General features: G+C 50.0%; 1 protein-coding gene across 5 annotated transcripts; it reads right to left on the minus strand.

Annotated features, from left to right (window-relative positions):
- Positions 1-3404: 3404 nt before the first annotated feature.
- On the minus strand, positions 3405-20566 carry ETV4 (ETS variant transcription factor 4). 5 transcript variants are annotated; one of them, XM_031966360.1, is made up of 13 exons: positions 20484-20566; positions 19799-19910; positions 19378-19471; positions 19019-19066; positions 12048-12101; positions 10789-10912; positions 10074-10232; positions 9434-9699; positions 7637-7711; positions 6313-6381; positions 5952-6124; positions 5627-5728; positions 3405-4498 (listed from the first exon to the last, which is right to left on the minus strand). In XM_031966360.1, the coding sequence occupies exons 2-13, from the start codon at positions 19856-19858 to the stop codon at positions 4274-4276; spliced, it is 1449 nt and encodes a 482-aa protein (XP_031822220.1). In that variant the 5' UTR covers positions 19859-19910; positions 20484-20566; the 3' UTR covers positions 3405-4273. The 5 variants fall into 5 exon arrangements, with proteins under 5 accessions (XP_031822220.1, XP_031822218.1, XP_031822222.1 ...); XM_031966358.1 differs by having other exon boundaries at positions 10789-10915; XM_031966362.1 differs by lacking the exons at positions 19799-19910; positions 20484-20566 and adding exons at positions 17122-17197; positions 20110-20359 and having other exon boundaries at positions 10789-10915.
- Between the last annotated feature and the right edge of the window lie 3924 nt (positions 20567-24490).

Consider the following 24490-nt stretch of genomic DNA (forward strand, 5'->3'; position numbering starts at 1 on the left):
TAATGTGTCTTATTTCCTCTTCAAAAAATGCTAGGTGACATCACAACTTTTTATTTTATTTAATTTCCACTCCCATCACTCCCTTCCACAAAACAGGCCTAATATTCCCCCAGGAACTCTTGTGAATTTTAACAAAGAGGCTTTCTATGGCAAAACACACATGGCCACACAAACACCTTCTTGGAGATGGTTTGTGGAAGCTTAACAGCTGCACTCTAGATCCTTCTGAAGCAGGACTTGAATTTCCTTTTTCCCTGCTCCCCTTTCCTCGAGCTTTGTGTGGCCATGCTTCATCTGTGCTCATTCTGTGACCCGAGAAGGGCAGATGCTGCCCTGTTTGTAGTGGACAGCACCTGTATGAGACACTATGTGCTCGAGAGCTTCTGGGAAACAGAAAGGGCTTCCCAGAAGTAGTCTTGTGTGAGGAAATCATCAGGGCCCACAGTGTGTCCTGGGATGGTTTAGATGTGGAGTCTGTCTCCCAGTGTCTGAGCTATCATTAATCTTTAACTGATTCTAAATTCTCCCCATTGGACTTCAAGTGGTCATTAGGCCCTGTTCTCTGAAAGGAAAACATCTCTCCCCTCTCTGCTGTCTTATTTATTGTTTGGGCCTCCATCACTGGCTTTACTTTCCCTTCCCTCCAGTTAGGGAGGGAAGATCAGGTTTAAATGTGGTATAGAGAAGGAGTCAGAGGTCTGAGAATCGACTTTACGCTTTGTGCATCCTGGGCAGACTTATGACTTAACCTCATTTTTATTAAATGAGAAAATTAGGCTTAGATAATCTCCAAAGTCTTTTCCAATTCAAAACCCTTCAGTCTTCTGTGCTGCTAACTTGTGGAAGGATAGCAGTTAGAACCAGGCAATATGACCTCATTAGTGTCCATATCTGTGCCTTCCTTCTTGCTTTTTCTTTGTTTGCTCCTAAATTGAGCTGAACCCTTTTTGAGCAAATCTGACAATCTAAGCCACCTGCTGGGGAGCAGAGTCCCCATTTAGGAATTGTTTGAGGCTGAGGTGGCAGGAATTACTTAGGATGCTGAGGAGGTTCTCCCTGTCCCCTCATGAGGTACACCTTTTCATTTTCTGTGCGGGGAGGTTAAATGTTTGAACTTGAAGGGTCCTGGGAAGTTGGGACCCTGAAAAATTGCAAAGATGTCCAGGGTTTACTGTGGAATGTCTAGCAGAGAAAATCAGCTTGAAAGTCTTAGGAACTGACACTGTATGTTCTGTAAAGCTTGCAGAGTGAGGCTAAGTGGGGCCTGTGGATAAGGAAGGCTGGGCAGAGAGCAGCACAGCTCAGCAGCCTTCTTCTCTGTCTATGTCCCCTCAGATTTAGCAGTATGACAGAGGAAGTCAGGTGTTCCCAGACAAAGCTGAAAATGCACTCCTCCATTGTCTTACCCTGTGGTCATTGAGCACACTTTCCTCTTGCCCTGTCCAGTGCTAGCCTGCCAGAGGGGACAGTAGGTGACTTTGAGGTTTCATTGGTGGGAGGGGGCCGCTCGCTGGGCCACCTATCAAGCCCAGAGACAGCTGAAGTGGTTTGGGTGGCCGTGTAGAATGCCTCCTGGCCTCCGGCTCTGTGTGTGTTCTAGTGACCTCCTCTTGGAGAGCTTGGGTGAGACACAACCTTGTGGCCTCCTCACCCCTCGCCCACGCCGGGGGCCCTGCCGAGTCTACAAGCCCTCCTGACCTTCCTCCAGGAAAGATCAACACGGATTGTGGAGCTGGGGCCTGTGTAGATTCCTTCACTGGAACCGCTTCCCCACCCTGTCCATTTCAGGAGATGGTGTTCCCAGGAAGAATGGTGGTCAGGAGTGGACTGTGGCCCTTGCACAATGGGGTGCTTGTTGCCCTTCCCTTAGTTCATTTTTTCCCTGACTTTGGGTGATGGCTGGGGAGAGGATATGGATCTCATGCTGTGATCTGGAATCTTCCTGGTTATGAAAGTCTATTATTCTCGTGGCTCAGCAGGTAGCCAGGCTTGGGAGTTTCCTGCTCCTTTCATCTGATTTGTGATGTGTATGCACATGCGCCTGCATATGCATGTGTATATTGGAGCTCTGTGGGGTGTATACTGGGCTGAGGAATCCTGGCCTCTCATTCAACTCATTGTAACCTTGCTTTGACCACCTTCACTGTATCTGCAATGATCATTTCCTCCCAGTGGACTTTCATTTATTTGGTCAAGCTTCTCAAAGTTTAAGCATTAGAGCAATTGAAGAGCAGCGAACAATGGCTAATCGTGCAATTAGCTTTTCAAGGGGCATCAATCAGCAATTTAATTCAGTCTATGGACTTTTTTCCTCTTCTTTTTCTATCTGCCCCTTCCTGTATATTTTTCCTTTCCCATTTTCTCCCTCCCCTCAATGTAGCGTCTGGCCACAATGTGACATTGATGTATCTATTAAATGAAGCTTTATGTTCCTTGTTTGGAATTTTTTTTTTTTTTTTAAAGCAAGTGAATTGGAAGCAAAACCTTCAGAAATATAAAATGAAACAGGTTTTTGACCTGAGTTTGGCACATAATCTGACTTCTTCCCTTCCCCTGTGCCAAGCTACTGAATCACTTGGGATCTAGTTAATCAGCTTATGTGTCAGCCTGCATTTCTTAGTTCCTTCTTTGCTTGTAGTTGTAGTGATTTAAAAATATATCTGGAGATCACCTGTTTTTGCTTTCCCCTTTCTCCACCTTCCCAAACTAGTTCTAGTCATAGTGGAGGGGAGGGGGAAGAAGCTTCAATTTTATCTGAGTTCTTCCTCCTAGTCCTATCCTGTCCTCCCACCATCCCACCCACCTACTACATCACCTGTTTCAGTTACACACAGCTCAGGTATCCTATTCACCTCTTCCCTGCAGCCTCCCTCCCACCCATACAAATTCAGCTCCAGGAATCAGATTTCTTCCAAATTTGGAAGAGGAGAAAATTCTTTTCTCCCAATTCCTCCTCCCTGGTTGTCTTACCCTCTCTGGCCTAGCTCCCAGGGCATACTTTGGCTTTCCCCCTCACATCCTGCTGCCCCCCTCCCTCTTCCATCCCCAGCAAAAAATGCAGCAATGACCCTCAGCCGGCTTAGGAGTGGTGGGAGGAAACCCTGCCCTGCTCTCTACTCTGGGAGGAGACACCAGCAAGAGCTAGGGATAAGTTGCTAGTGTACTTATGCATTTCGGGAGTGGACAAGAATTGATTAAAAGAAAAGGAAATAAGGTCAACTTAAAAAAGTTAGAAAACTAGAGCTAGAGGAAAAGTATTTCTTCCTCTGGAAGAAAATTCTTGGGAGGCCCTAGATTTTGAGAACCTAGTTATAGACTGTTCTATATTTCTCTGATCTTCATCCCCAGCTTCCCTCCCATCCATGCCCTGGGAGAGTAGCACTGAACCTGGCAACATTAAGGACACAGAGACTGACAGAGCCTGGCAGGGGCCTTTATTGGGATCTGGAGAGAAGAGGGGACATGGATTGGGGGAGAGGCTGATATGCTCTCCTTTGAGGAAGGTATCCTCTCTGGCCTATCCTGAAGCTTCCCAGTCCGAGGCAGACCCTTCCGGCCTTTATTTCATGAAGAATTGGGATAGAAACCCCTCCCTCAGGGAACACAGTAACCCAGTGGAGAGAGTGTTTGCCATTAGCCACCTGCAGGGAAAGGACAGCTAGTCAAGGTAGAAGGCCAATCACTTTCTTAGTTCAAAAAGCATTTTATTGACCCCAAGGAGACCCAGTGTAACCAGGAGGCTGGGATGGAGATGGAAGCAGAAAGGTGACCTTGGGATTTGGTCATTGGAGAAGGGGACATATCTAAGCCTTCTGCTTCTCTTCATGGGAACTGATGGGAGCTTTCTGAACCTCAAAGATCCACTGGGCTTGGAGACGGTACCGAGATTCAGTCCTCTTCCTCTGACCTACCTGGCAGGGGTAAACCTTGCCTGCTCTCTGTACTGGGGAAAAAGACAGAGTGGGCCATGTTGGAAGAAGTGGGGAGAGCCTGAGCGGAGTCCTCTGGGCAGAGCCTTCTACTTACGGACAAGTTCTTTTCCTACCCCATCCAGCCATTTGATTGAGCACCATGGGTAGGGTCCATTTTAGTTGGGGAAGGGAAAAGGGATGACCAGGGCTAGGGAACTGCCCCCCAAAGTTTCCTGGAGTGTCAGAGAAGGGAGTAAGGGCTCCTGCCAACACCAAATGTATCCATATGTACAAAGAGGATGGTCATAGTGTCCCCTGCCCCCACCTGGGGGGTTTGTGGGTTCTTGGCAAGGTGTTAGAGGCTAGTAGGAGTAACCGCCCTTAGGCCCATAGGGCTGCACAGAGCCCCCAAGCTCTGGAAGATATGCAGGGCTGTCATCCAGGTGAGACAAAGGGACGGTGTCCTCTTCGCTGACTGGCCGGTCAAATTCAGACTTGAGAGTCGGGCGCTGATTGTCGGGGAAGGCCAGAGAAAAGAGGGCCTCCGGCTCACACACAAACTTGTACACGTAGCGCTCTCCAGCCACCTGGGGACGGAACAAGAGCTTGGGGCGACCAAGGTTGGGGGATGGCATGGGCAGCAGCAGGGATGCCCCGGGAGTCTCCATCTCTGCCCTTGCAGCATCCCACTCAGTTAAATGCTACGTGCCTGATCCTGCATTTCCTAAAAAGCATTGTGGAATCCCACAGGATGTGACCAAGAGTTCCATGAGAAAATACAGGCACATGAGCTAGACCTGAAAGTCAGGCCATTTAGTCCAGCACTCTCCTTTTTATAAATGAGAAGAAAACTTGATGTTGGCACCACAGGGAGGTATAGGCAAGTGCTTGCCCTTAGTTGGCAAAGGTTGCATTTGAATCCAGGCCTTCTGATAGCAGAACTAGGGCTCTACTAGGGACACCCCAGTCAGAGCTTTCCCTTTCTATGCTGTCCATGCTATCAGGAGTTACCTCTTCTAGGATGTTAACTCTTTTTTAAACTTATTTTTTATTTATATTTATATAATTTATACTTATTTTAATTAATTTCTGGGGAGAGAAAGCTTTTTATTTTCAAAACACATGTACGGATAATTTTTCAACACTGACCCTTACATAGCCTTGTGTTCCAAATTTTCCCCTCCTTCCCCCTATCCCCTTTCCTAGATGGCAAGCAATAGAATGTTAACTTTTGAAATTTTCTATGCATCAAAATTGCTTTTTAGATAATTGCACCTGGGAAGAGGCAAGGTTAATGTAAATCACCTCTAGTCCCCCTTTCTCTCTCTCAATTCTGCACTACTACAGTCTTGTTCTCATCCTTTCCATCAATATATTTAAAGCCCAAATTTCCTGTGGCAAAAATAACTTGGGAAACCTTGATCTAACCTCTGAGCCTTTTAGCCTTGACCAGTTCAGCTGTTGGGAACAGGTGGAAGAATAGGTTGCCAGATAAACTTTTAACTCCACATTCTGCCTTGCTCTGCCCTTCTCCCGCCCCCCCAACCCGCCACCAACTACTTCCTTGGGAGAGGATGTTAAGGATGTACCCCCCCTCTCCCTCACACAGCTTCCTTCCTCTCCTAAGCTTTAGAGGCGCGCATCTTCTCCCACAGGGCACCTTCCCTGGCACCCACCACCACCACCACCACTTGCCACCTCCATTCGAACCCAACCTTTTGCATGATCCCCTTCTCGTAATAGTAGCGCAGCGAACGGCTCAACTTGTCATAATTCATGGCTGGCCGATTCTTCTGAATGCCCCAGAGCCGGGCGACCTGGGAGAGATGGGCAAATAAGTCTGAGACTTGGGGGGCAGGGAAGATCAGGAGGCAGAAAGGAAGGGAGAAGAGGAGGAGATCTAGGAAAAATGCCTGGTCTTCACCCAACATTGTCAGACACCCCCATCCTAACCTCACCCTCACCCAAGAGCGACATCGCTGATAAATCTGTTTGTTTTCAGCACTCCTGGTTAGTGGGGGGCAGGGAGGAGACACTCACCTCTTCTGGTTCAATGAGCTTGAACTCCATCCCTCGGCCTGTCCAGGCAATGAAGTGGGCGTTAGTCGGGTCATCCAGCAGAGCCACCAAGAACTGCCAGAGCTGGAGGGAACCTCGGCGCTGGTAGGGGGGCCCTTCTCGGAACGCCCCAAGGCTCTCCTGTTTGATGTCTCCTGTGAAAAACAGGGAGGGAGATGAGCAGAGTCTTTCCTGGGAGCTGAGATTCTCCCTTTCTAGAGAGGGAAGGAGACAGAAAAAAAGACTTCCAGCCTCTCTGTGCTGGACAGAGGAGGCTCAGACAGGAGTCATGAGTGGGGAGACCTTCCTCTGCTTCCCTGCCCCCACCAGTCCCCCCTCTGACCTTCAAATTTCTCTGGGACCACACAGACATCCTCAGGGAAAGGCCGAAGAGACTTCTCAAAACCATATCCTGGCAGAGGGGGGAAGGGGAGGGAGAGAAAAGGTAGAATACACATCTTAGAGATCTGGAGCTCCAGACCCCTCCAACCCATTTACAAGAGGGAAGCACTGTGACAAAAGAAAATGGACTGACTCTTGTGACCAGTTTCAAATAGCACCAATGATGCTTGCAGCTTGTAGACTCTGAACAAAAGTCTGACTGCTTCAGCTCTCTCATCTGTGAAGGGGGAGCAGTGAATGGAGCACTGGGCCTGCATTCAAATCCAGCCTGAGACCCTCTAGAGCCCCTTCCTGGGCAAGTCATTCCACCTGCCTGGGTTCCCTCCTTTATAAAATAGCACCTTTCCAGGTAGTTGTGAGGATCAAACAATTGCAAAGGGCTTAAAATGGGCCTACCGCATAGTCTTAGCTATTATAAAGGAGTTAAACTAGATGGCCCCTGAGGTGTTTGGTTTTTTTCCCCCCAGCTTTAAATCCATGATTCTATAAATGTTTCTGGGATACTGGAGGTGGGAGGAGGAAGAATGAGAGACAGAGACAGAGAGAGACTAGATGGCTCCTGAGGTATTTTTTTTCTCCAGCTTTAAATCCATGATTTGTAAAATACTGGAGGGAGGGAAGAAGGGGGAGGACAGAGGGAGAGAGAGACAGAAACAGAAACCGAGAGAGAAGGGGAGGAGAGAGGAGACAGATATACATAGAGATAGAAAAGAAGAGAAGAGGAGGAGGAGGAGGAGAAGAGGAGGAGGAGTAAAAGAGGAGGAGGAGGAGGAAAAGGAGGCACAGACAGACTCAGTGACCGATAGAAATTGCATTACACCAAGCAAACACCTCAGGTTGAGATATTACTGTGGCTTTGGAGCCCAGAGAATATTGGATCTCGAATCAGAACACCTGGGTTAAAATTCTGGGTCTGATATTGCCTCTGAACCTCAAAAACTCTAATAATGATAATAACAGCGTGTTAAGCTCGTGTTTTACAAATAGCTCACAGGATACCTCACAGGAGGCTTTCATTGTCCCCACTTTACAGATGAGAACCTTGAGGCACAGGGGTGAGGGGCCTTGCTCAGGGTGGCCCTCTGGGAAGTGTTTGAGACTGGGTTTCTGGCTGCTGGTCTCTCTAACCACTGGGCCCTGCGCTGTAAAACGAGGGGAGCAGTAGCTGGGGGGAGAGAGGGCACCGTGTTTGCCTCAGATCTGTTGCCCTCCTGGTGGCCGGTAAGATGGGGCCGGGAGTCCGGGTGGGGGTGCAGCTGCCTTACCCATGGCTCCATCACCAGGGGAGGGGCCAGGGAAACCGTCTGCATGTAGGTACATGGACTGACACCCAGGAACATCTGTGGGGGAGGGAAGAAAGGCTTTCCGTCGGGGGAGCCGGGGGAGCCAGCCCCTCCCTTGCAGGCTCCCTGCCCGGGCCTCCCCCGTCCCTCTTCTCCGCCTGCGGGGGGCTGTCAGCTATTCGGGTGCCCGGTTTCTTTCCGGTCTCCTGAGCAGCCCTGGGACGGGAGGGAGGGCAGCTGTAGCCCGGAGAGCGGGCAGGGCTGCTGAGTCGGGCTTTCCCTCATTTGAAAGGAGGCCAGGATCATTCCAAGCCCAGAGGAAGCCTCTGGGAGCGGCTATTTCCTGTTTATACAGGGGGAGGGAGGAACGGGAGAGCATGAATGAGAGCAGCCCCTCCCAGAGAAAAAGGTTCGGTATCTCTGGCGGTGGGGGCGTCCCCAAGAAGGGCAGATGTCGGGGGGATTAAGTTCCACATGGACTCCTTCCCCGTTCCGGGAGGGAGCTTTTGTCTCCAGGGTTCGGAAGACCACAGCCCAGAACCCCGATCCTATTGGACCAGCCCCCCTGCATGTACAGCCCATCGGGTGGAGGGCGCGGGAGAGGAGGCTCCGCGCCCCTCCCTTCCCAGGCCCTAGGCTCCCCCACCCGCAGGGGATTGGATGGAAGGCAGTTCTGGGCCGATTCCTCCCCCCAGTTCTCACCTATGAGCGAAGAGCTGGAGGTGAAATTTGACACCCCAGGGATTGGGGAAAGAGGGGCTGGGGAGGGGGGGACTCATTCATGCCTCCATTTTGTGAATGGAATTCCTGACTCCATTCAGAGGGAGCTGAGGGGGGAGGGGCCCTGAGTTCAAGGGCACGTAACCCGATCCCCTTCCACTCCAGCACCGTTTGAAGGTCAGCGGCAAGAGCTCGGCCTCCGTCCCAGACTTCCTCCTCCGCTTTCCAGAAGGGAGGCGCCCTTCTTGGGAGAGAAGGGGGCCTCTGGTGTCCGGGCTCAGCGTGCACACGCACGTGTTAGTACACAGACACCCGCGTAGGGACACACCGCAAATACCTCGGATAGGCCCGTGTGCACCTGCGTGTCTGCGCACGCGCGCGGGGGGAGGGGGAGGCACACGCGCGGGGGGGGGAGGGGGAGGCACGCGCGCGCGCACACACGCACCCACGTCTTCCTCCCCTGGGCTAAGGTGTGAAAATTGGGAAGGGAACAGCTCAGGTGCTTCCCAGCCATCGGCCCCTCCCTCTCTGGTTCCCTGAGTTTGGAGAGTCTCCATCCTGTTTCTAATCCAGCCCAGTCTTACTGATAATAAACCCAGGGACTGGCGGGAGCTACACGGAGGTGGACAGGCGGGTACCCACACGCACGAGGGATGTACGTGCGTGTTTGTGCACATCTGTAATCTGTCACACGTTTGCAGGTTTCTGTGTCCGCGTAGCTCATTGGAGGCGCACAGCCCCCTGAGGAGGCGGGGCTTTTATCATCCCCATTTCACAGGTGGGAACGCTGAGGCGCGGGCGTGAGGCGGCTTGCCCACCTCCGAATGTAGGTAGCACGGGTGTACCGGGATCTCTCTATGGCTGTGTGCGTGATACACGTTATCCTCTATACGCGCATGGGTGCGGGCGCACTGATGTGTCCGGAGGCCCAGCGGGGATGGCGCCCAACGCCGCCCTTTCTTTCCCTCCCCATTTGGGACCTAACGGCAGGGCCCCGCCCCCTCCCCCTCTCCGGCGCGCACTCAGATCCCCTCCCCCACAGACCCCCGCCCCCCTTACCTGAGTCATAGGCGAAGTCGGTCTGCTCCTGCTTGATCACCACCCCTGCCCCTGGGTACCTGTGCCCGCCGCCGCCGCCGCCGCCCCAGCCCCCGCCCGCCTGCTCGTACAGGGGGTCGTGGTATTCCCGCTTGAAGTTCTGCTGGGGGTAAGGCAGGCAGGGCTCCGACAGCTGGGGCTGGCAGGGGGCTGCAGGGGGCTCCCGGCCCCCACCTTGGGAGGACGGGAAGGAGTGGCACAGCTCCGGGGGCTGCTGGAAAATGGGGCTGGGTGGGAGGTGGGAGGGGGCAGGAGAGGAGAGAGGAGAGAAAAGAGAATTTTAGCTGATCCCGCTTTTTACTTTTTCCTTTATTTTTTTCCCCTTCTGCAGGGGGCTTTCCCCAAGAGCTGGGGAACTGGATTAGGTTGGGGTGAAAGTACAGCTCTCCCCTTGCTCCACACTTTCCCTCTCTAGGATTGCAGATTTAGAGCCGGAAGGAACCTTAAAAGTTGCTGAGTATGTTGCCCCTTCATTTTACAGATGGATTCTATCCACTGCACCACCCTGCCTGGGGAAAGGTAGCCAGGCGGAGGCCTGAGGGAGAGGGGATCCCCTCAAAGCTGGGACTGTGGGCCCCCAAACCCACTGTCCTCCACTCACCTATGTTCCATGACGAACCCATGGTTGGGGTTGGGGGGGGCTCCCCCTGGGGGTCTCAAGAAACTCCGTTCTGCCCGGGGAAAGTGCTGCAGAGGTGACTGTCCTGGGGTGCTGTGAGGGGGAGACTTGATGGCAATCTGTCTGGGGGCATCATAGGCACTGGGGACAGGCAGACATGGGAGAGAGACAAGGGAAGTTGGAGGAGCTTTCCAAGGCATAGCCCTCTACAGTCTCCTCAACCTGCCACTTTTCAAACCTTAAAAAGCTATCCAAGTATAAATTATTATCATTATGTCATTCTCAGTTCCATCTCCCTCCTCCTCCTCCTTACATTCACACACTCCCCGGGGACAGTGAGGTCACAGCCCCACATTATATAGAGGGATGGGAGGAGAGGCTGCTGAATGAGGAGGAGTTTGAGCCATCAAGACCCTCTGTCTCACATTCTCCTTAATCGAAGCTGCCCCCCCTTCCCACTTTCTACTAGGGTAGATTTTGGGGGAGCGCAGTCCGATTAGATGAGGTTCTTTCTCACGGGGGAAAATGACGTCCTCTCCCCCCAGTCCCCACGAGGTAACTTTCACAGCTCGTCCCTGCGACCGCTGGGCAGTCCAGCTGTCTGACTTTCCTCCCTTGTTAGAGTTCCAGCCTGGGGATTCCCCGTCCTTCTCTCCCAATCCCCTTCTGGACAGCCCTCTCCCAGCCGGGGACTCACCTGGTATAAAGGCACTGCTCACCATGGTGGTAGGAGAGCGGCGGCTTTCGGCTGCAGGACAGGGTCGGGTCTGTCCGAGGACTCTGGGGCTCTTTCTTGATCTTGGTGGTGGGACTGTGGAAAGCTACTGAATGGAGGAGGGATTGGAATCGGCAAAGCGGGATCGGAGATCAGTCACCTGCTGGTTTCCCTCCCCCCTGAATGTGTCCTGTATCCTTCTCTAAGACTCAGCCAGCCAGAGTATCCCTCTCCGACCCCATTTCCCTATCTGAAAAGGTGGGGAGGGGGTTGGGCCGCAGGATCCAAGTCCCCTTTCAGCTCTAACACTATGGCCACAGCCAGAACTTCAGCCATTACTGCCATGCAACATACTCCGAGTGCATCAATAAGCCGTGCACTCCTGCACGCCTGGACCCTGTAGCTAATGGTAGACATTAGCCAGAGACAATGCCCAAAGTTAGACATTAGCCAGAGACGCTGTTTAAAGTCCAATATTCACCATAAACCTAAACTCCAGAGAACCTGTGCAAACAGATTTGTAATTTCATAATCATCCTGGCTCGCTTAAGGAATTAAACTATTTATACCTTAAGCTGAGTGAAAGGAAGGCTTTTCTTACTTGACACTTCAACACTGAACCTTAGACCTCAGAGGGAATGTTTATTCTTAGTTCAGTGTTCAAAAGTAGCTTTAACATGATACCACATTCTCGATTATCTGTGGATAATGACCTCATTTCCTCCACTGCTCAGCTGGGTTTTAAGCCCTCAATGAATGGAGTCAGAGAAGAGGAAATGTATAGAGGCTTTCATTATATTCTGGTGCCAAATACTTAGAATCCAGAGTCAAACATTTCATATCATGTGCTGCTTGGGATTAACTGTCCCTGTTCCCTCCTCCTTCAGAATAAGGACCATATATGTGTTTTTGCTTTTTTTTACATCCCAACACTTAGCACAGTGCCTCGCCCATGACACATAAATACAGCACTTGATAAATAAATGCTTGTTGTTTCATGGTTGATCTCATAGAAGAAGTGTTTCTCTTCTCCCCAGAGCTTCCTTCTGTTCAGATATTTCTGACTGGTGGTCAGAACCTGGTGGTTTTCTATCTTTACATGGAAAAGAGTGGGGATCCCTCCCCTACCCACACTTTTATCAGGGAAAAAGGGAAAATGAGTCGTCTGCTGTATACGTAAACTTCCCTCGGCTTATTCCTTTCTCTTCCAACTCCCTTCCAAACAGGGCCCACAAACTCACAGTTTTCGGAGTGGAAATCTGGTACAAACTGCTCGTCACTGTCGGGGACCTGAGCTGCAGAGAGAGAAGGTTTGGGAGTGAGCTTGGAGCTCACGTGTGAGCCCAGGGTCGGGGTGGGCAAATGATGGAAAGGGAACAGGTCTGACATTTTCATCCAAAGATTAGTAGGAGCCCAAGTTAGACAAGATGCATTTTTGCCCTTTTATTGACAAAGGCCTTCATGTCCTAAAGCCCCTCTGCCCCCTTCTTCTCTCAAGTGAAGACTCATCTAGTTTGTGGCTGAAACATTCCCAGAACCTGCCTGAGGAGATTCCAGTGTCTTTTCCTACAAGATTTATTTTAAATCCCGTCCCCTCCCCCTCCCCCACCCCAAATTGAAACAGCCTTCCTCTTCTCCTTTTTCTTCCTCAACTCCAGAACTTAGAAGTGTCAGGAGAGGTAGGATGGGGGATGGGGATATTACCTGTGTACTTAGTGGTAACAGGGGAGAATTATGGGAAGGAGGACTGGGGGTTTGGGGAGTTAGGATGCTTTAGGCCCTTTATCTATTGCTGTCTCAGGGTGTGGAGGGGAATTGGCTGGAGCTTCTAAGAATCTTAGGAGCTGGGAAGTCTGACACGTTGGCACAAGTTTTAAGGGTGTGATGGGGGGGTAACTGGAGGGAATTTGGAGCAGCATGATAGGAATAGAGTGGGTGGAAGCAATCTCTTCTGTGGAGAATGGAAGGCACAGCCCCGTCTTCCCGCGTCTGGGTCTCCCAGGTAGAGTGCAGTGGGGAGACTGATGGTGAATGAAAGGGACAAATAATTTTCTGACTCTCCAGGAAGGGGGCTTGAGGTTTGAGGGAGGGGGTAGTTTGACCCTGCAAGCCTTGTTGAAAGCTCCACAGGGATTCCTTTCCTGGGAGATTGCTAAGAAATGGAAAAGGTTCTGTCTAATATGCAAGGAGAGGAGCTGGACGAGAGAGCCTTTGGTCCAGTGGGAGTCAGGATGATTCCCGGACTCAGGTCACTGTACTGTAGATGCTCACATTTGGTCTTGGAAGATGATAAGAGCTGGGATTCTAACGCTTGGAGAAGGCTGGACCTCTGAAGGTCCACACAAGCCCTAACCATTCTCCCAGTCCTGGGCCGAACATTACAGCTGTTTCTTTGTGCCATTACCCGTGTTTCTTAAGTGAGAACAAAGTGAGATAGAGAAGAGAAAAATTAGAGGAAAATTATTTACACACTTACACACACACACAAATCAATTTGCCACCAAGTTCTTTTAAAGCACAAAGATGTCTAGTGCTTTTGGTTATAGACTCATGGTCTGCCTGAAAGAGGGAAAGCCTGGAGTGGACATCAAAATACGAACAGCCACAGGAATTCGTAGATCTCTCCATCACAAAGGAAACAGTAAAACAGTTCAGAAATGATCGCAGATATCAGTACAAAAACAAGAGTTTGGAATCTGAGATTAGATTCCTCTTTATATGACTTGTATAAATACTAAATATGATAATTTCTACATAGGGCTGAGAACACAATGCCCTGTACACAGTAGGCACTTAATAAATGCTTGTTCCCTTCCTCTCTCCTCCTTCTTTGTGTAACCTTACACAAATCATTTAATTTCCTTGGAACTGTCTTCATCCGTAAAATGAAGACATTGATTTAAATGGTTCCTGGGGTGCTCTTTAGCTCTTTGGACTTTCGATTTTAAAATCCATTTCTACAAGTCACACACATCCAGATTTTTAGGAACTCATCTATAGAGTTAAGGAAACTAAAGAGTCCCCGGGACCTTAAAGATGCAAGACTTCATGGTCCAGTCACGAGTTCTATCTGTTCTGGAAAGAAGCAGACCCCTTATTCTCTTTTCCATCCCACTCCCATCTTGCCATATCTCTAATGGGGATGGTAGCCATGGCTGCCTAGAGGAGAAGGGTAATGGGATACAAGATGAAGAAAATTCCTCCCCCTCTCCCCTACCCACTTAGGCAAGGAGGGTCTCTAGAGAGGGAGGGGAGTGAAGGCACAGAGCCTGGAGAAAGGTGACGCACTCAGAACCCCCATGGGACTTCATTAAACAGCTGTTTCCATCGAAGTAATGGGGCCAGGGCTGCCCTTGTTGACGTCACTCCCTCCACTATCCCATTAAGACCGATGCTAACCTGAACCCAAAGCCCATATTGCAGCGCTCCATAGGTCCTGTCCTATCACCCTTTCTTTTGCTTCATATTCGAGTTTTAAAAAGCTGTGACAGACATTACCCCATGAAAATCCCCAAGGGAGGAATTCTATTCATCTCCTGTTCTAATCCTGGTTGGGCAGCTAGTCGGTGCAGCGGATAAAATGCCAGGTCTGCAGTTAGGAGGACCCGAGTTAAAAACTGGACTCAGATACTAGCTTTGTGACTCTGGGCAAGTCACTAAACCCTGTTTGACCCAATTTCCTAATCTGTAAAATGAAATGGAGAAGGAAATAAGGAGCCACTCCAGTATCTCTACCAAGAAACCCCAAATGGGGTCAAGAGGAATGGCACAACTGAAATGAGTGACCGCCTTGTCCTTATTAAGCCACCAATTGTGTGACATTAGGCAAGCCTCTCCCCTCCTCCGGACTCAGGTTATCCCTTTGTAAAATGAGGATGTGAAGCCGGAATAGGTGACTTTATAATTCTAGGCTTCTCCTGAAAAAAGTTTAATTCTGTTTAAAGAAAGAAATGAATCTACAATCCTAGTGAGGTAAGCCAGGACTAAAAATGGCAGTCTCATCCCCCAAGCCTTCCATGATTCTGCCTACATTTCCACCCCATACCTAAGGAGAACTTGGAGTGTTAGTGGGCAGAGTCAGGAACACCTCATCTCAAATGCTGCCTGAGAAACTTAACCTCCTTCAGACTCAATTTCCTCATCCGCAAAAATACAGATAATAAAAATACTATATAGCAAATGACTACCAGGATTGTTAATATGAGGATCAAAGTGCTAGGTCAGCTATCATCATCATCACTGGGATAAAGAGTTCACACTTTAGGAAGAGGATGGGGATGGAGAAGACAAGAGGATTGGGGGATGGTGTTGTTTGCTATAGATTTTCAGAATATTCAAGTATAATAATAACAATGACACAAAGACTTCCTTTCCTGGACAGCAAAGGCATTTTCTTTAATGGCCACTTTTGGTTCTGAGATCACAATGATTTGTTTTATTTATTTAACTGAATTCTGATTTCCCTCTCCCATTCCAGCCAGCTACCAAATTCTCCATAGCAGATGAACCAGAGGGTTATATTTGATGATTTAGACTTATAATCTCATAAAACCCCTTTCAGGTCTCAATACTAGGCTCTTATGACTTCTGACAGGGGGTGAGGATGGCTGTTGAGGGCAGGGAACTGCCAAGCTAGGAAGAAATCTGAGGACACTCTTGTTTCCTGCCTCTGTGGATGATGAGCTGTGTGACTTTAGACAAATCATTTCTCTCTGGGTTTTACTGTAATTTAAAGGAGTTAAACTAAATATCCTTCAAGGTCCCTCTGTGTTCTAATGTTCTTCAAATCTATGCAATTCAGGAAACTAGCATGCAAATGGGGAGAGTTCAAAGGATAAGGTATATGGAAGGATGCTCCACAAAGATTAATGGAAGGTCTCCCAACCCAAGGTCTGGAAGGGTTAAAGTACTCTTGAAGGCGAAGTTAGCTGTTCACCCATATGACTCTCCCATATTTTTCTCCTGTCTCTATGTCACGGCATAGGAAAATGGAGGAATCTGAGTGTGTACCCCCCTGGCTCCTGCCCCCAATCCTCTGCTGGACGTTTCAAGATTTCCCCCCACTCTGAGCCCTGCAATAGCATTCCAAAGGAATAGTGGGGGGAAAGGAAGCAAGCAAGACCCTTTTCCCAGAGCCTCTGCCCTACTACATAACCACTTGTCTTGCCTCACGAGCCTCAGCTGTTCTAGACTAGCTTTTCAGGAACAATCTATGGCTTGTATATATATGTGCACTCCCCAAATATCCCCCTCTGTTCTATAGGGAATCACCTATCCTTAAATTGGGGAGGGGAAGGAAATAGTCCTTGTCCACACTCTGTGAGATGGCCATCAAGTCCAACTAAAGAGTACTGGTAAAGACTAGGGGGGAGAAGGGGAAATAAACTGAGTGAAGGCTCACACCCAGCATACACAACTACATACACAAACATGAGGACACAAATACAATCCTGCACATATAAATATTCCTTAATTCCTTCGGTCAGCTCTAGCCACCTCAGTCATAAGCATAAGCACACGGAACCTGAACCAGGTCACACATGTCTATCCACAGGCTGAAGGGACCAAAGGGTGAAGGGGATCTCATTACAGAGGGCTTAAACCATATGACACATGAAGCCGGATGAAATATTCCCATTTCCACGGAACGGAACCCAAGCTCGGGTTGGCTACCTCGTGCTGCCCGCCGAAAGCCCCAAAAGGGAAACCTTATACAGGATGGGTCAGTTCCCCCATCCGCCACTAGCCAGGTGGTCCCTCAGAATCAGACCCAACTTCAGGGCATTTCCCTGCACTCTCTTTTCCCAACATTTCAACCGAGTCCTGGCATCCACCCTGAAAATGGAGGTCCTTTCCGACCCTTTCAAGATGAGGCTCCAGAAAAACCAGGAATAGGCGTCCTTGTCGCCATTTCTCGGCTTACGAGCCCCCCAGACACACCCTGCCCAAGCCCCTCTAAGCTGTCCACGCCTGGTGGTCCACCCGACCAAGCTCCCTCACCTCTCTCTTGGTCCCTTGGCACTGGCATAGCAGTGGGGCTCAGTGAGGATTATTACACTGCGGATAGCCCCTTGGCAGAAATGGGTGGCTCTGCCCCCGGAGGACTGAGGAAAAGTGGGCTTGTAAATTCTCTAGGAAGCGGTGGCGGGGGTCGGATGGCGGGCCACCCCACATTTGGCCCAGGGTTCCCTACGATCACCACTTTCCAAAGAAGAGATTCCTGCCCATCCCCCCCACCACACCCTTCGAGCTCCAGCCTCCCTCCACCTATTCACACTATCTCAGGGCCCCCCTGGGCTACGAGGGGACACTGACCTTGCGGGAGAAGGCAGTAGAGAAGGCCAGGATGGTGACTTGACGGCAGAGGGGGACATGGCCCCGGCAGCTGCATCTGTCTCCGCAGAGAGAGTGGGAGTGAGCGGCCTCAGCATCCCCACCTCAGGCCCCTTCCATCTCCAGCTGGGAACCGGAGCCGCTCCCTCAGAAGGGAAAGGGAACTAGGGAGATCCCAGGCCCCCTCCCTCTGCCTCTTATGCTTCCCTCCCCCTCTCTGGCCATGCACTGTCCACCCACTGGATTTGAATGTACAGGGACTTCAGAGGAGCAGAAACAGAGACTACTCCCTGGGACTGCTATCCCCAAGTACCCCTAACCCCTTTTGTCAAGGGGTGAGTCTTCCTCTATACGGAGGGATAGGAAGATATTTCCTCCTCGGGTCACCCCTAAACCTAGGCCACAGAAGGGACTGGCCGATGCCAGAGCCAACCTCGGGACCTGGGGTGCTGCCCAGTTGAGGGTCACAGGCATTGGGGACCTTCAGCCTGGGGAGCCCAGGGGATGTTAAACTACAAGGAATTAGTGAAATGAAGATAAAAACAGGAACCCTGAAAATTCTGCTGCATGAATCCCACGGTCTTACTATTCTGCCACCTTAGGTTTTAGCCCAGGAACTCCAGGAGGGAAGGTGTTGGAGACCGAGAGATAAGACTGGGTTTGTAATTGTAATTCCAACTAATTTATCTACTCAGCCCACTTCTGAGATTAGGAGAAAGTCTGATTTACATAATACCGCCAAATGCCCCAAGCATCTAAGCAAAAGTTCTTTCCAACTTGCTCCAAGGGTCCCCTGCAGTTTGGAATATATAAAATATCACCTAAATGAGATACCAGAGCTTGAGAGGTGATGGGGAGATGCAGAAGAGAACAGAGAAATCTCTCCTGACCTGAGCTTTTTTGGTCAACAAGACGTAAAAATGAAAAGTTCAAGACGGAATGTTAATCCTTCCAGCCAGACCCACCCAGAGTGTTTACAAACAAAACCACTAATAAGCCACCAATTTTATCAGAAACAAACCTATGGATTTATACCAAGTGGTAAAAGATGACCTCAAAGATCCTGTCTATCTCTAAATCTAATATCATCAGAACTTATTAAAATATTTCAACCATCCTTTCCAAAACACACTAGGTGAAATACAGCAACCAACCACACCCAAATCTAGATTCTACCCCTATCGGATACAGCTTCTGACCTTAATACAATACATCCATCAAACACCATCAAAACCCTCCAGCCTCTGGTTGGAAAAAGATGGTTGGGAGAATATCACTTGGAAAGTGGAGAAGGGAAAGAGAGGAAAAAGAAGAAATATCTGATTTATGACCAAGGGAATTTAGGGACAGATCTCTGGCCCCTGGAGGCAAAAATAGACAGAAAAAAAAATCATTTCAACTTTTTTTCTTCTTTTGTCTTACACACTGAATAGCTGATTGTCTAGTGGGGTGGGGGAAGGGTAGGAAGAATCAATGTTTTGGAAACTCTTAAAGATAAGTAACAAATTAACTGCTCCTTTCCCCTCCCCACCCCCACCCCAATACACACCTCAGTCTTCCTACAGGGCCAAGCAGACTTTGCAAAAGAAAATTTCAACAAGGAAAATGGGCCTGAGGCCAAGTTCCATTCATAAGCAAATACCCCGCACAATGGTCTGATTCATCCCCAGGCCTAGTTACACAAGCTTAGAAGCCCGCTCAGGGCAAGAGAAAATAAATACATCAATATATATGTCCACACACTAGGCTGGTGGGGGTGGGGTGGGGAAGAGCCGAAGAAAAGGAGATAGTTTGGGGGAGTCCCAGAGCTGCAGGGGGGTCGGGGTGGGGGGAGCAGGATCAGAGGGAAAGAAGGGCAACCAAAAAATCCCAAACTCACCTTCCGTAAGCCAGGTCTCTTGGAATTGGCTCAAGTCTTGGAAGAGATCTGAGGGTTGAATAGAATAAAATGGGATGGGGAGGTGTTGGTGGGGTAGGAAGACCGAGAGATGAACTCAAAGCCAGGGAGTTCCCCCTCCCAACCCAACCGAGGCTGAAAGAGCACTCGGAGAAAGTGGGGTGCACTCGGGGAAAGAACACTTTCTTTCGAAAAGGAAATGCCACAAGTGTTGGGGGTGGGGAGGGATTACATACTGAGCCCGGGTATTTATTTGGAGGGCCTGGCTGGGGATTGGGAGGATACCGTGTGGCTTGGGATGGGGTGGGAGAGGTACAGGTCCCCAGAATCTGGCACTTCACCTTCTGACTCCGGGGGCGGCAGGGAGCCAGGGTCCATGAGTTTCCCCTGTGTGACCATCAGAGCTCGGCTCAGACTCCCATTTCCGGGCGATTTCTGGGGGTGGGGGGAGGCGAGGGGGGAGAAAAGGGCCCAATGGACCCCGAGTCATCCTCTAGAGTGGTGTAATGGGGGGATGGATATGGATGGGGCGGAGGCAGCTAAGGGTGGTCACGGGGCTGGGGCGTGGAGGTCTGACCTAGGTCCCCCGGGACTGGCAAAGAGCCGGTCCCCGCTCGGGATGCATGGGGGTAGGAGGGGCGAGAATGGGGGTGGGGAAAGGTCGGAGGGATAGGCGAGGGGCGAGGAAAGTTGGGGAAGGGGGTCGGAGGAGGAAGGGATGGAGGTGCCCGCGGTGCCAGAGGGGCCGAGACCCGCGCTCACGCTGGAGAAGGTGTATGGCACTTGCTGGTCCACGTATCCGCCTTTCATCCTCCGCTCCATTCGGCTCCTCCCTCAGACCTCGAGCCTCGGCCCCACCGAGGGGGGGAAAGACCTGGGGTAGGAGTGGGGATGGGGGCGGGAGGAGAGTGGGAACGGGGCTTCGCTCACAGACCGCCCGGGAAGGGGCTTGGGAGAGGGGAGGGCCAGCGGCTTCAGTTGGGAACCCAAGGTGGGACGGCCAAATTTCTTCACCTCCGGAGGGAATGAGGGCTTCCCCACTGCCACTTCCCTCCCGCCAAATAAACCCCCACCTGCTCTCGGAAGCTTTACAATTCTTCCTTTCTCTTCTTTCTGCAACCCTGGTCTGCTGAGATCGGTTACATAAGACTTATTTTGTGTGTGTCTCTGTGCGTGTGAGTGCGCGCGCGTGTGCGTGGGGGTGGGGGGAAGGCGACTGATGCACCATCCTCATGCAACTAACTCAACCCGCCACCTCTTTGCTGGACACATGGACTCCCAGTTCAGCAACTCCCTTCTAACCTCTGTTTCCCCTCTCCTCCCCCACCCCAAATTTGCAGAAGCATGTATGTGCGCGCACGATTGTGTATTATGGTGTGTGTGTGTGTGTGTGTGTGTGTGGGCGGGGAATCACACTTCCTCCCTCTCCCTTCCCCCTCACCCTCACCTGAGGAGGGGGCGTCAGTGCAGTTGCCGCTTTGGGGTCCGGAGCATGTCCCCGGATTGGGAAGTAGGGACTTCGGGTTTCGAGACAGAGCAAGGCTTCCTTAGTCCCCAGTCCCAAGCGCACCAACTTGTTTTCCGGCCGGAGCAGACAGTTGTGTGCCCGGGGGACCCCCCGATTGGTGCATTTCCTTCAGCACGGGCTCAGCTTTCCCCGTTCCCTTTGTTTCATTGACTTTTGTGAATGAAACCCCAGGGCCGGACACGCCCGCCAATCAGGATCGTAGCCCGTCCGAGCCCGGGGGCGGAGTTTCCCAGCAACCCGGGCCAATCGGAACGCAAGGCCTGGTTCAGGGCTTCATTCACGGCTTGGGCTCTCATTCATAAAAAAATAAACTTGCTGCTCTAGGAGTTCATTCATAAAGAGCTTCGTGTAAGGGAAAGGAGCGCAGCAGAGCAGAGCTTAGGGGCCCGGGCGGGTTCTCAGCTAAGCCTCCCAACGGGCTCCGGGAGGGAACGGCGGAGGGTGTCTTTGGCTCCGGGATTGTGTGTGTGAATGTGTGAAACACACCCGTCTGGGTTTGTATAGGTGCGTGCGCAGCGCGCTCCCCACCCCCAAGAAGAAGTGTACCTCTGTGTGTGTGTGTGTGTGTGTGTGTGTGTGTGTACACAGAGGGAGCGCACAGGTGGCCGGCCAAGCCTTCCCCCACAAGGTCCTCACCAACTCCACCGCCACACTTTCCCTGCAGCGTTTCCATCTCTCACCCTAGGCTTCACCCCCACCCCCACCCCGGAAAACGTCGCTTTGGTGGCTCCAGGGTTTCTCTGGCCATCTCTGCAGCCAATGTGCGGGGGGAGGGGGGGCGGGGAGCATCGGGCGGCCGGCGGCCTTGGAGAATGGCCAGGCTTCAGGGGGCAGAAACCCGCGGTGCCAGCGGGACTGGAGGAGACACAATAGCGATGGCATCTCCCTTCCTGGAGGGGGTGGGGAGTCCAATAAATTCAGGGATTTGGGCTGGGTGGCCCAGGACGATGACGTGGTAGTGGAAGGAGGAAGAAGATGGAAGATGGGGTGGGGTGGCCTCTTCGGGGGCTGCCGGTCACACGGCGAGCACCCAGGCCAGATTCCCGCCCCGGTCGCCGCTCCTAGCTCGCTAGGCTTCTTGCCCTGACTCCACTGAAAGTAAAGTGCGTCCTTCTGGGGCAGCGGCCAAGCTAAGGCCCCAAAGTGGGGGTGGGGGATTCTTAAGTCGGGCTCAAGTTGGGGGTGGGGGGGAAGAGGAGGGGAAACTGTCACTGGGGGACTGGTCCCTGGCCTCGGATATCAGCCCCCAGGCTCTGGAGCCTGGGGCATGTAACAGGAACATTTATTCCTTTCTCTGCCACAAAAACACATGTAGTCAGGACCAAAACTCTGGATTGGGAGGAGTTGTCTTTCCTGAGTGACTCACACTGTTTGTGAGATGTCTGGGCATAAGCAAGAGATTAAAATTTATCAAACTTTATTTGTTTAAAGTATTAAGTACAAGGCTCCTATTGGGGAATGAAGAGAGGAACAGAAAGAGAGCAAAGATGAAGTGTCCACAATACTTTAATGTTTACAAAGCACTTTTCCCCCCAAGAACTCTGAGGTTCGGGCCCATGGTGCTTCATTTCTCTCCTAGCAGAGAGAACTGGCGCCCAGTCTTGCTGAAGATTCCCCTTCCTTATAGTGCACATATATCCTCAATAACTGGTTTATAGGCACACATCTTGGTAAATGTCCATTAGAGCCCTCTATCCACCTTCTGAATTCAAGACAATTGCTCTCCCCAGCAACTGCCACATTTCCACTTCCAACTATGAATCCTAGCAGAGAGTTTACATTTCCATAACATGTTAAAATTATTAAAATGTATTTTATTTTAGAGATCTTTTGCTATTGTATCACATTCATTTGGGAATAAATTCTTTCCTCTTGCCCAGCCAGTCATCCCTTGCAATAAGAATTTATAAGAGGAAAAGAAAAGCACTTTAGCAAACCCCATAAAACTACGGTATCTTAACAGTACGTACAATATTCTGTACCTATAGTCTTCATTTCCTCATTGAAGGGAGGGATAGTTCCTTATAAGTTGTTTATCAACAACCTTCTGGACAACAACACCATCAGGTGAATTAATATATATTCATATACAACATATTTAATTTATAAATTAATAATAATTAACAAATAAATAAAAAAGCATGTTTTATGATGCTTATTTTATGGATGAGTAAACTGAGACTCAGAGAGAATAAGAGACCATACAGGAAGTGACTTTATTGGGATTTGAACCTAGGTCTCCAATATCTAAGACTAGTGAGTTTTACGCTCCATCTTGCAGTTTTTGAAGGGGAACAAAAATATCCACACAAATCTATAGCACAAAACAGAATGTGGTCAGTGCATTAAACACATAAAGAATGACATTCCCCTTTACACTGAGTTTTTTTCAGTTAAGCCGTCCCCATGCCTTTTTGCACAGTCTGTCCCCTGGCCTCTAATCCTTGGTGCCCCTGGCTTCCTGCCAGGTTCAGCTCAGGTGCATGACTTCCTCAAATCCTTCCATGATTTCTCTGCTGCTCTCTCTCCTCAAATTACCTTGTCTTTACTTACTATCAGCATATTTTATTCCTCAGTTTTTATTCTCCATTTTGAGAAGAGGCTCAGGCCCATCATGTTTCATTCCCTTCCCAGCAGAGAGACCCAGCTCTCCTCTTGCTGAAGGTATCGCTTCCTTATACTTGTGTGTCTGGTGTTTGGCTCAAAGGATTTCAGATTCTCCTTCTTCCTCCATCATTCAGTAACCTCTCTTTCTTTGAGGTTTATGTTATTCATATCTACTACCCAATCAAAATCCCCAATGTTACTCCCCCTCTTTTCCTCTCCAACTCCAGCCCTCATTCCATTCCATATAGAAACTGATTCTCCCTCAAACACCCTAACCATTCAGTACTTCAAACAATTCACCTCCCATAAGCTACTTCTACATCCCACACAAAAATGCTCATGCTATTCATCTAGCCATCACCTATATAAATGTACTTACCTCCATATTCAAGAATTCTGAAATTCCACCATGATGAAAATCATCAGGCTATAATCTATTGTCTTTGTACTTTTCCTTCTGCCTTCCTTTACATAATTCTAGTCTTCATTTTCTTCATGATTTTCAATCCCTTGGTTCCTCAATTTTCTGCTGTGCCATCTCCCTTGCACTAGCCACAGTCTCATCTTCTCCTCATCTTGACTCCTTGGGGAATCAAATCAACCCTATGCTGGCCTCCTCTCTCAAATCCCTAGCTACTGATTATGCCCAGCCAAGCCTCAGCCTTGGGTCTCTCCCCCTACTTACTGCTTTCATAGCTACTTACATACTGCTAAATAAAGGGGAGAAAACTATTTGATTTTTGATGGGGTACACTACAAATAATGGAACATATGGGGTGTTCCAGGAGAACTAGCAACCTGTGAGGTGAGCCCTTTTTAGGGCTGTTCATCTACCTTTGTTATCTACCTGGCACTCAGCTCTCACTTGTGTTTCCAAGAAGTTGTAACATGTTCAGTCTCAGTACACAGTGACCTGTCAGGCTGTTGGTGAATTAGGGGGATGTCTACTGCAAGTATGGAAAGACTCCCCAACTCTGCCACAAAGACTAAATGGGTGGATGAGAACAATTTGTTCCAGTAGCCAAGAAGCAAGCATTGTAGAGTGTTTAGAGATTGGTCAGTCATAGAAGATACCAAGGTCATTCACTGCATCCTGGTCCATCACCAGTGATCCTCACTTTTGTAATATGTTCAACACAGAAGATTATCTTTCTCCCTAAATACTCTCCCCAAACCCTTACCTTCCCAATTAGTGTAGAGGACCACACCATCCTCTCAGTCGCTCAGGCTCACTACCTAGGAGTGATCCTGGATTCTTCTTATCTCCATACCCCAGAGTCCTGATTTCACCTTTGTAACATATCTGGAATACACTCCTT

This window comes from Sarcophilus harrisii, chromosome 4 (genome assembly GCF_902635505.1).
Source record: "Sarcophilus harrisii chromosome 4, mSarHar1.11, whole genome shotgun sequence".
Classification (NCBI taxonomy): Eukaryota; Metazoa; Chordata; class Mammalia; order Dasyuromorphia; family Dasyuridae; genus Sarcophilus; species Sarcophilus harrisii.

Bases quoted from the DNA above. Each gene is read 5' to 3' on its own strand.
- ETV4 (XM_031966358.1), bottom strand. From the start codon at position 19,858: ATGGAGCGGAGGATGAAAGGCGGATACGTGGACCAGCAAGTGCCATAC. The intron at 19,067-19,377 runs GTGAAGTGCCAG...TTCAACCCTCAG, and splicing joins GCCGCCCCCGGAGTCAGAAG to ATCTCTTCCAAGACTTGAGC. The intron at 9,700-10,073 runs GTGAGTGGAGGA...CCTCCCACCCAG, and splicing joins GGGTTCGTCATGGAACATAG to CCCCATTTTCCAGCAGCCCC.